The sequence below is a fragment of the Dufourea novaeangliae genome, unplaced genomic scaffold (assembly GCF_001272555.1).
Source record: "Dufourea novaeangliae isolate 0120121106 unplaced genomic scaffold, ASM127255v1 scaffold81, whole genome shotgun sequence".
NCBI lineage: Eukaryota > Metazoa > Arthropoda > Insecta > Hymenoptera > Halictidae > Dufourea > Dufourea novaeangliae.
The window spans coordinates 1,245,009-1,259,308 of record NW_015373973.1 but is presented as its reverse complement, the minus strand read 5'-3'; the positions used below and the strand labels follow the sequence as shown (position 1 = coordinate 1,259,308).

Below are 14,300 nucleotides of genomic sequence, written 5' to 3'. Positions count from 1 at the left end.
TTTCACGTTTTTTTTCCCCTTTCCGGTTCCGCGAAGCGTTCTGCTCGGCAGAGATGGCTAGATAATTAGCGGGGACGTAATATTTCCTACGACCGTATTAAAATACGAAATGACCGCGAGTGTCAGATAGGTTTACTCCACGTGACCTCTATCTTTATCGACGTGTCGTAAATGTAAGAATAGCCGAGAGAGAGCACGCGACGGGGCGCCATGCACCGCGCAGATTAAACTTGCGAGATGCGTACGTTCGCGGGCGCACGCTCGCGCGATAACATGGGCCATTGTCGGTGGAACGTTGTTCCAACAAAGTAATTCGATTCTTTTTCAATTTTTCAAATTTCATGTATTTCGCTTGATCGAATCGTGCGGGAAAATATCGAATGGGTACGAAACAGTACCGTTCCCGATCATCGTGGTCATTTTTTATTATCGATTCTCACTCCTTCTTTTAATTCCCCGATATATTTCCCTATCGTCGTCGATTTCGCCCGTTCGGTTGGTCTTTCGTACAGGTTCACCGGTTATCGGTATTTAGTTACGGGTAATAATCTTTCAATAGCCGTTTTATAAAAAAAAAAAAATAAACCATTGCCTACAATGAAATTCGTATAAAACGTATCGTATAAATTTAAAATTGAAACGTTCGGTTCACTACTGATCTTTATTCAACGATCATGCTTTTCTTTTCGTAACAGACTCCTTCTCACGTGCACAACTATTGAAGAACTTTATATTACGCGTTCGTTGTATGAAATTTCCGTAGAGCACACGTTTGTAAATTGATAAATGACGGGGACAATTACGATTTTTTATCTAAACAAAGGAGAATCATCGAAACTGTATTAAAATTCTTTTACGCATCATTCATAATCCACAGATCTACATCAGTTAGGCTAGGGGTTTCGCGAAAATTCTACCACAGGATTACCAGGCAGTTGTATTTAAAAGTACCACACGGTAAAATAGAAATCAGTTCGACGGTGACGAGCACACGGCGTATGAACCGCGCACGAGCTCACGTAGAAACCGGTAGGTACGTGCTCTCGTTGTCCTCGGTTAAATTGACGGCGAGAGGGATGGGGTGGGTTATGCGATTTAGTAGGGGCGCACTATTGATTATTACAGCATTACAAAAATGGGAACGGGCGGCGGGGGCCACGCTCGCCGCTTCGATAGACCCGTCGGTTTTTATAAACTGTCGTGGGCTGATGGCTGGAAAACAAACGAGGGAAAAAAGCCCCGAGTCAGGGGGAGGGGGGCGAATCGAGTTAATGCCGAAAGCTGCCGCTTTTAAACGGCGAGCCTCGCGAATTTTCCCCCGGCTCGCTTTAACAAGCGAGAGAATCGTGAATTTTTGAACAGCCCGACGATGGAGACTCGGTCGACGACTCTTTCTCCATCGTGTCACGACGTATTTAAAAAATTCCGGGCCAACAAGTTCGACGCGACCTTTTGTGCCGGTCGCGAGAACGGTCTCGCCATCGACGAAGAACCGTCAGCTTCCGCGGCTGATTATTACGCCGATAATTGCCGAACGATCGGCAGCCGTGCACTTAACCCTTTGAAAATTCAATCTCCGACGACGGAAGAGTATTGTGTTGAGCGAAGTTAATCCGCCGGCCAGTGAAACTTTATTTTAGCGAATGGCAGAAATATGCTCGAGGGCCGCGCGCGCTGCAAATTATAAACTGGAAAAGTTATTCTCGCCCGTTAGGAGATCAACGCGCGATTATTTAGGACTGTTATCGTGGAAAGAGCTTTCGTGCGAACAATGAAAATCAATAGTTCAACAACTCTCCGCTATCCAGGGTTTCGAGTGTTACTTTTCGGTGGCGCGAACAATCAAAACAATTTCTTGCCTGTTAAAACCAGCCCGGCGAATTGATAACCGGAACGAACATTCGACCTGGGGAGGAAAACGGGAACATTGTTGGAAGGGTCCAAAAAACGAAAACGAACGAAATGAAATATTTTTTTTTAGGTGAAGTAATAAATACAAAAAAAGAACATAGCACGCGGGGAGAAACTAGTTAGTCCATCGATTGTTTTTCAATCTCGCTAATTACTCGAGAGAAAAGAGTTTCGTAGAAATAACGTTGATGCTTTCGTTTATCAATTTTTTTTCCTACTCTCTGTCGATTAGAATTCACACGAAAGCTAGCTTTTGTTGTTATCGGTTTAGCTCTATTCGATTTAACACGCCAGGCGAGGTATATCAATTTACGGGTTAAAATGGAACACCGTACGTGTCTCCGTGTCACATATACATACATATTTCACGTGTTACTGCGACACGTTCTAATACCAGCATCTAGACAGGTTGCCATGTTCCTGACAGGCTACGGAAGCAGCCAACGTGTGGATGATTTAAAAATATAATATATTCAACGGTTGACCGTCTTTGCGCCGCTTAACTAGCCAACCGTACTGGACTTTGAAGCTTTCTCATTTTCTCTCTATCTCTATGTTCCTCTCTATCCCCGGTGTTCTTTGTTTTCCTTTTCTTTCGATCCCGTTGTTCGTTTTTTCTCCGTCAACGTCCGTCGTAATTGATGTATAACTTCGCCTTAATGCGAACGCTTTTAAACCGTGACAAAAAATATATCTTCGTCGGTCTATTTACGTTGATTCCTCTACACTCTACAATTTTCGAAGCGTCGACAACGAGAAAACATATCCATGACGTTTCGTTCGACGCTTGTCAATCTGTGAAACGAAACTACATTCTCTCTTTAACGTACTGTTGAATACATGAATAGATTTGATCGGCACATGTAATATTCAATTGCTGTAAAAGCCGGAATACAAACATGAAATGCAGTAGCATTTCCCATGTACGTATAAATTAATTAGAAGACACGTGTGTGTGATTGTTTACGTTCTCAGATAAGAGTACATGTATCTCTCCATTACTGTTAACTCTTGGTACGAAGAATACAAATATTAATAACAGAAATAAAGAACAATCTCGGCTGTTTCGTGTATTAACCAGTCTGTTTGGCTGCAGATTTTAAACACCCTCAAAAAGCGGAGGTCGAGTTTTCGTTTGAAAAAACGTCAAGCCGCGATCTCCGATCTTCAAACACGCGAAATTTCGATCGCGTTTCGTGCCGCGGCTCGTCACGATGAAACGATACCGGTGACTGTTACACGGGGGTGCCTGACTTTCGATGACGATTAGGATTTACAGGGAGCAAGCCGTGGACCGCCTCGCGCGTCCTAATGTTCAGTCGACGAGCTGGAAACATTATCGAACTGGTCATCGTTTCGATGGGATTGAATTATTCTAGCATGATTTTGGCTGCGGCGGTGATTTCGTAATTTATAGGGACGAAATCTGGGCTCGGACACTGTAACGGTGTGCCTGTTCCATTGTAGGACTTTATGAAAAGCTTTTCCGAAATGGTGTATTATAAATTGTTTGAAATTGTGGTCGACCACGAGTGGTCGACGAATTCGTTGAAAAATCCGCTAATCTACTCTGTACTGTGTTCTGTTTAACCCTTTCGCTGCAACAGATTCCAACTTTCCTTTTGTATTAAATGTTCTTTGCAGTATACAATCTAGATAATTAAGCTTTAACAAGTTGATCTTTTGTGGTTCAGTCTTGTATTCAATTTTTCTATTTTCTTTCTCTATTGAATTAACTTGCAACTTTATTTCATAGTTTGCGTAATCGGCATAGATTTTCTCTCAGAGTGCCACCAAAAAATGAACTTTTTTCGAAGATCCCGGCACCAAAAATGGACCCACTGTCCGTTCTACTTTCCAAATATACAGAAATATAATTTTAATGGTCGTTACCTCGGCGGGCTGTAGATAATGACACCAGGAACGGGCGATTTATAGTCGCGTGGCATATCGTCGCGGTGTACATGCACTGTATACGTACACATATACATATATAGTATAGATATATATCGAGGTGCACGCGCGTAGCTGCGTCACTGCGATTTTTTACATCAACGTGCGGTACCATAAATCAATTAAACAAAAAACCGCGAGGCCTGCGAGTGACAAATTCAGCTGCGACTCGGTCGAGCCATCTGGAACGAATTTGATTCGTGCACCAACGACTGTTGTTGCCCTTTCCCGCTCGTTACGCTCTGCCCTCGCTGTTAAACAATCCTTGTTTTGATTTTTTTTTTACATCCAACACGGATATTTTCACAGATTCGTGATAACGAAACGTATCTCTGCATGCACCACTACAAGTGGGTAATACACGACGTTAAAGTAGATGGTGATTCATTTTACCCTCTCGTTCCAATTACTCCCTCAACATTCAACGCCTCAAGCAAGTATTTAAAACTGTGACGAAGTAACTTGATTTATCGAATAGAAGAAATTGCAAGAGGGAGTTGGCCATGCACCGTTCGGTCATGTTTGATTCGTTTTTGTCGTTCGACAAAGATGTTACGCGGCGTGGACGGTTCCCGCGTCCTCGGAGGAGGCGAAAACAACGTGTCGCTCCGGCAAAAGCTTAATTGCTCGGGGAATCGAGCTCGTTAGTGCCAGTGTCCCAGGTACTCTTACGTTCTTCCGGGCGGTCATTTCGTTCTTCGTTCTGGATTTACGTAATCCACCTGGCGTCTTTTTAAAGTACCTACTTTCCGCTTTCTGGAACGCGGATCATTTATGTCCTCGTGTGTATATTTCCCGTGGAAAGAAAGAGGAATAATTCAAATTTCAATCCTTCCACTGATCGATCGACCGACGAATACTCCAGCTTAATAATATTTAAACGTCATTGCCTACGTCTACTTCTCTTGCCTCTCAGATTTGTTTCCAGCGTTCTTCAATGTACTTGTTGTTCGTTGCCTGCGCCCCCCTCGTATCAAATTGTTTCGCTTTATTCTTCATTAAGGAGCATTTTTTATCCGGGGGGGAACACGGAGCCGAACCGGCCTCGCCCTCGAAGAACATTACGCTTCCCAAGGGATTCATTTCTCTCCAGGTTCCATTCCACTCACTCACGATCAATTCCAGACTTTGCTTCTTACCCTCCTGTAACTTCGAATTGGCCGGATTCGTGCTCGTTATATCCGATGTCGTGAGTGCACTTACACCGTCGCCGCTTACAATCGTTTCACTCATCCAGTTGATGATGATTTTGCTTCCGGACCTCTTACAACTTCGAGCCATCCCGCAGGAATTCTCTGCCGCCGTCGCCGCCGCCGCCACTTATTACGCTTAGTGGATCCCTATCAATCTAACTTCAAAATGGAATTTCGGAATTGCATCGCGCCTGTGTGTACCGAACATTACGTGATCGCGCCTGTACGCGAAAATAAAATTCGCTCGATCGAGCAGCCAGACGTCTTACTCGAGGAGAATCTGCTTCTGGAAAATGCGAAATATGGAAACGTGAATATGTTTCCTTTACGGAGGACCTTAAGGGAGTTCGTAATTGAGGCTAATTGTATCGCATCTTTGCGTGTAGATGGAAAAAGAACGATTCAAGAATATTGAAGTCAGATTGGCTGCTATTTCGAATTTTCCTTTTACAAATCCTTTCCGCGATAAATTAGGAGACTTGACTTGTCTCACTTCCATAAATCACACGATATACACTTTATATACAACATTTTAACGGATCAGAATTTTGTAAACTCTACAGGGTGTTTCATAAGAAACAGGTCATCTAATTATCCCCTTTAGTTGTCCATAACAACGGTCTGTTTAACACTTGCTATCCGAAATATTAACTGGATATAGTTGCGACCGAAATTGTAATCCTGTTTTCGTCGAACAATTTCGTTTGACCTCTATTCTTCGGGTCTCCTCGATCGACGTCGTGAAAGTCACGACGCCATCATCCCGAGCAGTTTAGTTGCGCGTACGCGAGCCAGGAGCCAGCACGTAAAACTATAAGTCGTCGTACACACGATAACGATAAAGACCGCCACCGGCAATTAACTTAACCGCGACGTGGCTGGTACGTTTACGGCCATTCGAAACGACGAATCCGCGACTAATCTCGCTTCTTCCGTTGTCCCATAAGTGGGAACCGACCCGTAGAAATTTCCTTGGATTACGTTTTCCGTGGCCCTAACTTCGACACGCTTATTTCTGATCGTCAATGGAATACCAATGTCGTCTATTTCGGCGTTATCGTGCACTCCCCCCTCTCGAGTGCTCGTAAAAGTTTCGACGATGAAGCACTCGAAGCGCAAGAAAAAGACAGGAGAACGAAAAGAGGAGATGGTAAAGAAGGAGGCAAGAAGAGAGGGGTTGCGCGGTAAGAAAAAAGATGGATGGCTGGTGGATGGTCCACTTTATTGCACCGGCGGATATTGTATAGCTTATGGCTGCAGGCTGCGTGGAAGGGGGAAGGCTGGCCCGAGAAAAGAGTTTTCCCTGGGAAAACGAATGATCTATCGTCCGGCGGCGCACCGACCGCTCGGGGAGAGGCAAGCAGCCACGGAACGAATTTTTGGTCGGACTCGGTTCTCCTGGCCGGAAAATCGCCCGCAGAGGCGAACCGTTCCGTTCGCGGGGAAACTTTAGATCTCCGGACAGGATTTAAACTTGAATTCTGCTCGATCGATTCGCGCCGCGGCGTGAGCTTTCCCGTCGATTCCGGAACGATTATAATTTTATAATCCAACAGCTCTGTGAAAGCGTCAGTCTATTCCGACCACGGAACTTTGAGTCGCGGGGTTCACGAACTTTCCACCGATTACCACGAAATCAGTCAACTTTCGCTTCTTATTCTGATCCCCCATCTGGCGGACTTTGTTTATCCGACCGAACACAGCTCACGGGAATTCAAAAAATTTCAGACCAGAGGAACTGGAAGACGTCGTGAGACTTTCACGGAGATTAACAAGTTTAGTTCACCGCAGAGAGTATCTATACTTTGGTATGTCGAAGTTCATACGAATACTCTTGCACACAGGCGGAGTGTGATAGAGACAGCTGTCTTTGACCATTTCATGGTTCAAGCTCAGGCTATGGTCAGCAGAGGCGGAATCATGACGGAGAGCAGGAGTGCCCATTAACGGCAGATGTGTCACTTTGGAGGCGACTTCCTGAATAGTGGATGTCTCGCGTACCCTGTTGATGCACTAATCAGGTAAGCAGCTCGAAGACAATGCATGATGTATGAGCAATACGAGGAAACCGAGCTCTGGGTTCGCACGGACCTGTTAAGACCACTGATCACGCGTGGTCTGTTCCATGAATTGACAATGCCGCAATTGGTACTAAGACTCGAGTGTCTGCGGTGAAAGCGATGGTTTAAGGTACACGATAATCTGCGACTGAAAAGAGTGTTATGGGCGTTTGGCTGTAATATTTAGAATAAAGGAATCCAATTGGTTTAGTCACTCGAACGTCATCTTTAACATGTATAGTAGATCATAACGATAATGTCCTGGATTGGATGATTCAAGAAACAAATTGGCGATCGTTGAAGTTTTGGGCATTCCAGTGTCATTCATCGATGTTCGAACAACGCTGGACTTAATTACCTCAGTTTTTATTGACCTTCGTGAAAAAATGAAGCTGCGTGCTCCCAGATCGAATATTCCCAGGCAGCTTGGGTGTGACGGAAGAAGGTAAGGAGATCGAGAAGGAGAACGACCAACCACTGGATCAAACCGAATCCAATAACTCCCGCGGGATTACAACTCCGACCCTTGGGAACCAACCGTTCCCCGAAGATGTGGAAGTTGCGGCAAAGAGAAAACTGGGGGTGGGTGGCTGAAAGTGAGGGGGGGAGGTGTTGGGATAAGGGAAGGTGGCTGGGAAAGGTGGATCGTCGCCTGGGTAGGATATTTCGGTGGGACAGCCAGACTTTATATCGTAGCCCGTATTCGTATCAGGTATACCGAGTAAACCCGTCGCGCTTGGACTTCATATTCGACGAAGACATTGTTTTCCTGGCGAATTTTCGAACTGTTTGCTGTCACCGACGTGGAGAAAGCATGGAAGATCTGTTAGAAATTCTTTGCTGATACGACCTACATAAGGATGCGCCACTTGTAATTAACGATCAGCTACCCAGGCACGAGTATTTCTAATTATCCTGACGATACTCCAAAATGAGCCTTGAACGATTTAGACAATTATTACTGCTTAAGAATTATACCGCTCAAGCGTTGTGATTAACCTTGTCAAGAGTCGAGTGAGACACTGACACTTCAACGAAGAACAGTACATTATTCTGCTCTTTTTTCTCGAGATAGGTTCCAAGTCAAACCGTTGATCTTCACAGAGTAATGAATTTCCTCGCATTAAGAGTTCTTCGCAAGATTAAAAATACGGTAACCACGAGAAATGAAAGAAAACTCGAGGGTCAAAGCTTATAGAGCATAAAGGACGCGGAATAAAGTGCTTTTTACGCGAGAATCACAGGGCGAGACCGCAACGGCACAGTTAAAAAAGAATAACCGCTCTGCAGTGGTCACGAGTACACTTCGCAACCGGAAACAAATGTAAAAACAGGAGGAAACAAAAAAAAAAAAACAAACGAAGAAAGAGGTGATCGGCAAACAGTGCCACGAAACCAAACCGCACACGAGCCATCGTCGAAACGATGAAGCAAAATATTTGTGCGGTTTCAACGATTTTCGTGACGCGCTTCACTGGCTCCCTACAAATTCAATTTCTCTAGGAAGATTCGTTTACCACCCGTTGCATAACACCGACACAGGCTCGCGTGCACGGAGTACCCATATACATCTGTGTTCGTTCGAAACTGTGTGCGAGCGAACGCGCGCGCGCTCCCGTTTTACCCTCGACCAAAGGAACTAGAAGTGGAAGTAGCCGTTCCAGACAGCGATAGATATATAACTTATAAGTCGTTCGTGGGATTTTGACAAATCGCCGCGGCTATCGGTGTCCTTTACCTCTTTGCCCTCTCTTTTTCTTAGTTTCCACGAACGTACGAGTTTCTGGCGACGGGTTTGAAAGGCGCTCGAACAGTAGCGGTGATTTTTATCGTATTATTATACAAGATGTTGGCGAAATTGATGGTACAATAAAAAGGAGGTAAATAAGTCGAACTTGTTAAATAAAATGTTTTAGACTGAGGCATTCGATTAAATTGAATTTCAGACTTTATCGTGTACGCGTGGAAATGATGTCTGACTATTACATGATGTTTCTACTGACTCCAGTGATTATAGACAGTCACAGTTTTACAGATATAGTTAAACAATTTAGTATAAACTAATTGTTATAAGATACTTATAATGTGATTGATAGAACTCGGACAATACTACACCATCGTCAGTGACTAGTAGAAGTAGAAATAGCGAGTAACGATCAGACACTGTATCGACTACATTCAAAAGCATGCGTGCTCGACGAGTTTTTCAAGTTTATTTTTTTTTGTAAACGAAACCCCGTACCAAAAAACGTTATTCTCGTTTATAAATTACTTTTTGATATAAATTCATTCTCTTTCTGGTTGCATCGACCGTTCGGTAACACTCTATACGCATACAGAACCAAGTAAATGATTTGCACGGAAAATTCTTCCATTCGACCTACAGGTGAATGTCCTGAACAAAAATACCGCCTACCCTAAAGTTTATTGCCTCCGAAGATAGTTAAAGAAGAAACAGTTAAGTAACCACGATTGGAAGAATGAAAAGATTTCTTGTAACTACAATAGTTCCAGGAATTTACATCGAGTAAGCTTTAATTCCATCGCTACACACGACGGTTTCCCAATAAACCAGAGAAACATTCCGCGTCTAAATCGATCGAAAATTGCAGAAGTAGGGTCGGTCAAACCCTCCCCCTCCCTTGTCGCACGGTTCCCCATTTCCAGCCCCAGTCTGCCGGGCAACAATGTTGGCACACTAAATCCTTGTGCCGCGGCACGAGAAACTTTTCCCAGGAAGTTCGAGTTCTCCGGGGTTTATTGGTGTCGGAGGCAGTTTCCATCGAGCATATTTTTTTTAGCTTTCTTCCTTGCCCCCGTGTTTCTCTTTCCTTCGACTCTTTTTCTCTCCACCTACCCCATTCTCGCGGACCCGATAAAATTCGAGGGTCACGCAAATCGAGCGTAACCGGGAAACCTGCTGTTCGATGGTGCTCGAATTCTCGGCTCTCTCGACGGAAGTCGATATTGCCGCGGTGCTCGCGCGCGCGCGCGCGTGTACGCCACTTTCTAACAGTTGTTCAAGTTCGGAGGAACAATTGGTAACGGCTGCCTTCGATGTTCCACGGTTTTGGATAACATTGAACAGGGGGCAAGGCTAAAGTATTCACGAATCCCATAAAATGTCCTCTTCTTTTTTATGACCGCGAGAGGCACTGATTCCGAGGATCTCGGAATATATAATGATAGATAAAATGAATCATTCCCGTACATTAACCGAATCTTCATCTGTTCATCAACTCCACAAACAACACGATTGATTAGTGTCTTCATTTGTCTCAAAGTGTCAGTTCCAACTTCAATCTACGTAACAGCGTACGAGCGTAACCGCGTCAGTGAACGATCAAGCAAATCGGCGAGACGGGCGAACAAAAGCAGACAAATGTACTCACTGACTAAGGTGAGAAAGGGTATGTTGTGCTGCTGGAAATGGGGCGGGCTGCAAGCTTCTTCCGGCCCCGAAACGGCGCTTCCGGTCTGCACCTCCACCACGTGGCCGTCCCTTCGGTAAAACGTCATGCACATGAAACCGCTCCGGCTGAAAACAGAAGACGGCTGAATAAAAAAGTGCTCTCTTTCTCCCTCGCGCGTTCGCCGCGCGTTCGCCGCGCGGAACAACGCCGGCAAAACGTTTTTCGCCGTGAACAACGCCGACACTATTTACGCCAACAATGTACAACGGTTGTGGCTGGGCTTGTCCGGCCTGTCCCGCTTCTCAAAACACTGTATTACCGATGCTCTTTTCGCCCCTTTTTTCGCCGTGTCCGTTCCGCGAGACCGCGGCAACACCGAGACGTTTCAACAAAAATTCCGCGCGTAAAAATATGCCGTTGAAACGAGACGACCGCGTCCACGTTAATACTCGCGCGAAACACCGTTTACGGAGGAGCATTCTCGTCCTCCCAAAATATGACTTTGTACACATTTGAGGCGACTTCTTCTTTTTTTTTTCATCCCTCCCTTTCTCCACCTCTCGACGAGTTACACTGAACTTTGAAACGGAATGCAAAACAATGCCGTGGTTCTGTTGGTGTAACAACGACAGAACGCTCTTTCGTGTTGCGCGCTTTTGGTTAATTCAGCGAGCATTTTTCGCGGTTCGGTCGCGATAATAATACCGTTCGCTTGGCGACTTTCGTATGGAGAAGTAATGCCGTTACGAAACTTTTTGGAATTTACAAACTGTATTCCTCCGTCTTTCATGGATTTCGGATAGGCGACAGTTCCAAAGACAAAACTTTCATAAATGTTGCATTAGATTCTTTGATAAAGTCCTGACCCAGTTACGTTGCGCAGCCTTTTGACTATGTCAGAATGCAGGTTGAATCAGAAGTTTGGCCGTATTTTCAGGCCTTGTTTACAGTGTTCGGATTTCTTATAGAACTCTACCGGAAGCAAACTTTGCGCGAATGAAAGAAGCATTTTTGCCCAGGGCAAGAAGCATGACCTCCATTATTTAGACCTTTATACCTGGATTATCCAATATTCAAATTACATTCAACAACAGCATGCGATTGTACTTTTCTCTCGACGCGTTTAAGTATGTTAAGATTTTTTATCACACTCATTCTAAGTGTAGGTAATTATTTTTCTTCTCCATGTACTCGAAAAGTTTAATAATACACAAGGGTATGAAAATTTCATAATTAAACTCCCTTGAATCCTTGAAATATTTTACCAACAAGACTAAAATCAAAAATTTGCAATAAGTGAAAGATAATAAATGTTAGGTTTAATAGAATGTATACGAAAGAAACATTACTAATGTTATTATTACGTATCTGACCGCTAGCAAAAGTGTCGAAGATTGCAACTGGGGATTCGAAGGTACACAACCTGTTCGAAATCCGAGTGGTTGTAAAGACCAGATCAAAAGCGATCGGTGCCGGCGAAACGATCGAAACAAACGACAGGATCCAGCAAATTACATCGGCGTAGACCGCAAGGTGGTGAAACGAGGTTCGTGTACTCACCAGCCAACGGTGAAATGCGCGACCAGCATGGACATCGTCGTCTGCTCGGCGTACGATTGCTTGATGCTGTTGCAGAGAATCTTCACGTCCTGATCCTCGTGGCCGGGAACGTATTGTCCGTCCAGGGGTCCGCTCTCGAACCTCGAGGAGCTCGTGTTCGATCTGGTCACGTGGAGGGAAGCGTTCCGCGAATGGAACGTGTAAGATCTGGTCAGATCTAGGGTGTGCCAGGTCAGTCCGCCGCTGGGATGCCCGGTCAACCAATTGGGAAATCGGCACGGGCCGGGTGGCGAGACTGGAAACGTACAGGAACCAATTTATTTAACGTTGATTGAACAGCCTCGAGGTCCTCTCCATCTTCCCCTCCCCTCTCCGAACGGCTTGCTTCACGAACCTAGCCGGGCCGCGTTAAGCGGAAGCTTTAAAGCTTCGCCGCTTTTAAAACGTATTTAGAGTATTAACTTGGTAATTCCTGATTGCCAACTCGCCCTGCCCTTTCCCCTTTTGTGTGTATTTTTTTTTTTTGGTCTTTCTTCTTCTCCCTCCTTTTTTTTTTCATTCGTATCGCACGGTTCGTTTCACCGGCGCGATGGAATATTTGACGAGCGTACCGAATCGACGTGTCCGGGACAATCGGGGACGCGACCTTCGAATCGATGGGTTAATTCTATTTGATCGTCTACGGTCGCCGCGTTCCAACGCGAGAGCCAAAGAGCAGCCAGAGACAAAATCTATTAGGCTGAAATAAAATGCCGCTGTTTCGAGTGTTTGACATTTTCGATATTGTATAGCTGTTCGTGAAACATCTCATCTTGCCTCGTTAAAGTCTTTAATTGTATCATCCACGATCCGGAGTTGAGCCTCACATAAGACTACAAAAAATGCTGCGTATGTTTTGACGTTATATGAAAACGTTATACTCTTTAGTGAACAAATAAAGAGAAACAGCCGAAGCAGCAGGCTACGATTCAGTATTCAAACTTTCACGGTTCAGACACGAGAAAAAAGCTGTGTTCATTACACTTTAAAGAGCATCCTCTCTCCACCGATTCACCGTCGATCACTGCAAATCGTCGAATTTCCCGGGAACGATTCGAACGAAATCGAGAGTGTAGTCGAGCGAACGAAAAAGAAATCAACGACAGAGAGGATAAAAGAGACGAAGAGGACGAGGCATACTCCAAAAATTTCGCAGTCACACCCCCCTCCGGCCCATAAAGTCCTCGACGTTCCGCAACGACAGTCGATAAAACGTCGACGTAGGTATTCGACGGCGAAACAGAATCGTTCGAGTATCTCGCGCCGGTCCGGTCCGCCAAAGCCGCTCTGTCTCTTTCTCCCTTTTTCTCTAGAGCCTCTTCCCCAAGCGTTCCGCTTCCGGCTCGGGAGTGTAAAATCCGGGCGTGAGAAGGAGCCACTTCGATGGTGTCGGCCGGCAGAACCGGCCGGGGAAAGGGTTGACGAAGGAAAATGGATAACAAAGGGGGTGCGAGGATCGGCAAAAAGGAACAAGAGGAACACGCGCTATAGGCTGATAGATAGATAGGTGAAAAGAGAGCAAGAGGCGGCGATCGAAGGGTGAGGGGGAAAGGAAGGTGAAAGCAAATAGAGGACGGAAGGTAGAAGGGAGGGGAAGGGCGAAGAGGGAGAACCGAGAATAGAGTAGAAGGCAAAAGTGATGGCGATAGTATAACAATAGAAGGTGTGAAGGATACGGTGTAAAAAAAGTATATGTGAAAAGATGAGAAAACACGGTGATGGTAGGTGACGAAATGGGGAAGAATGAAAAAAAAAAATAACGAAGAAACGGGGTATGATAGAAAAAAAAAAATGAAACGAAAGGGGGCAAAAGGCAGCGGCGCGAGGATATGGAGGATTGACAGAGTGTACGTTCGGCTAGTTTTATGGCACGTAAAAGCATTGTTGCGCGGCCTGGGAAAGAATGGAAATAATTCAGCGGCTCCATCGATAAGTCCGCGACACGGACGAGCGAGATACAAATTCCGTGATCGTAAAAATCGAATGGCATTTCCCTTGTTTCACTTGCTGTCGTTCTTTATCCTTTCGTGGTATCAAAACCCGCGCCGCTACACCAGTCCTCCCAACGCGACGCGAAGTCCCGCCCGTTCCACTGCGTTCTCTCTCGCTTCGATTTCGCGCGTACCTGTTCCCCTCCCGCTCTTCAACCACCTCTCTCCTCACACTCTCCA

At 45.2% G+C, this 14,300-nt stretch overlaps 1 protein-coding gene across 1 annotated transcript in view; it reads right to left on the bottom strand.

The window, feature by feature from the left end:
* LOC107186935 overlaps positions 1-14,300 on the bottom strand; it is a 275,736-nt gene that overhangs the window by 36,747 nt on the left and 224,689 nt on the right. The window contains exons 8-9 of the mRNA XM_015574908.1: positions 12,091-12,385; positions 10,510-10,655 (exon numbers count right to left, since the gene is read on the bottom strand). Of these exons, the coding sequence (XP_015430394.1) occupies positions 10,510-10,655; positions 12,091-12,385 (441 nt within the window). The remainder of the gene's footprint in view (positions 1-10,509; positions 10,656-12,090; positions 12,386-14,300) is intronic.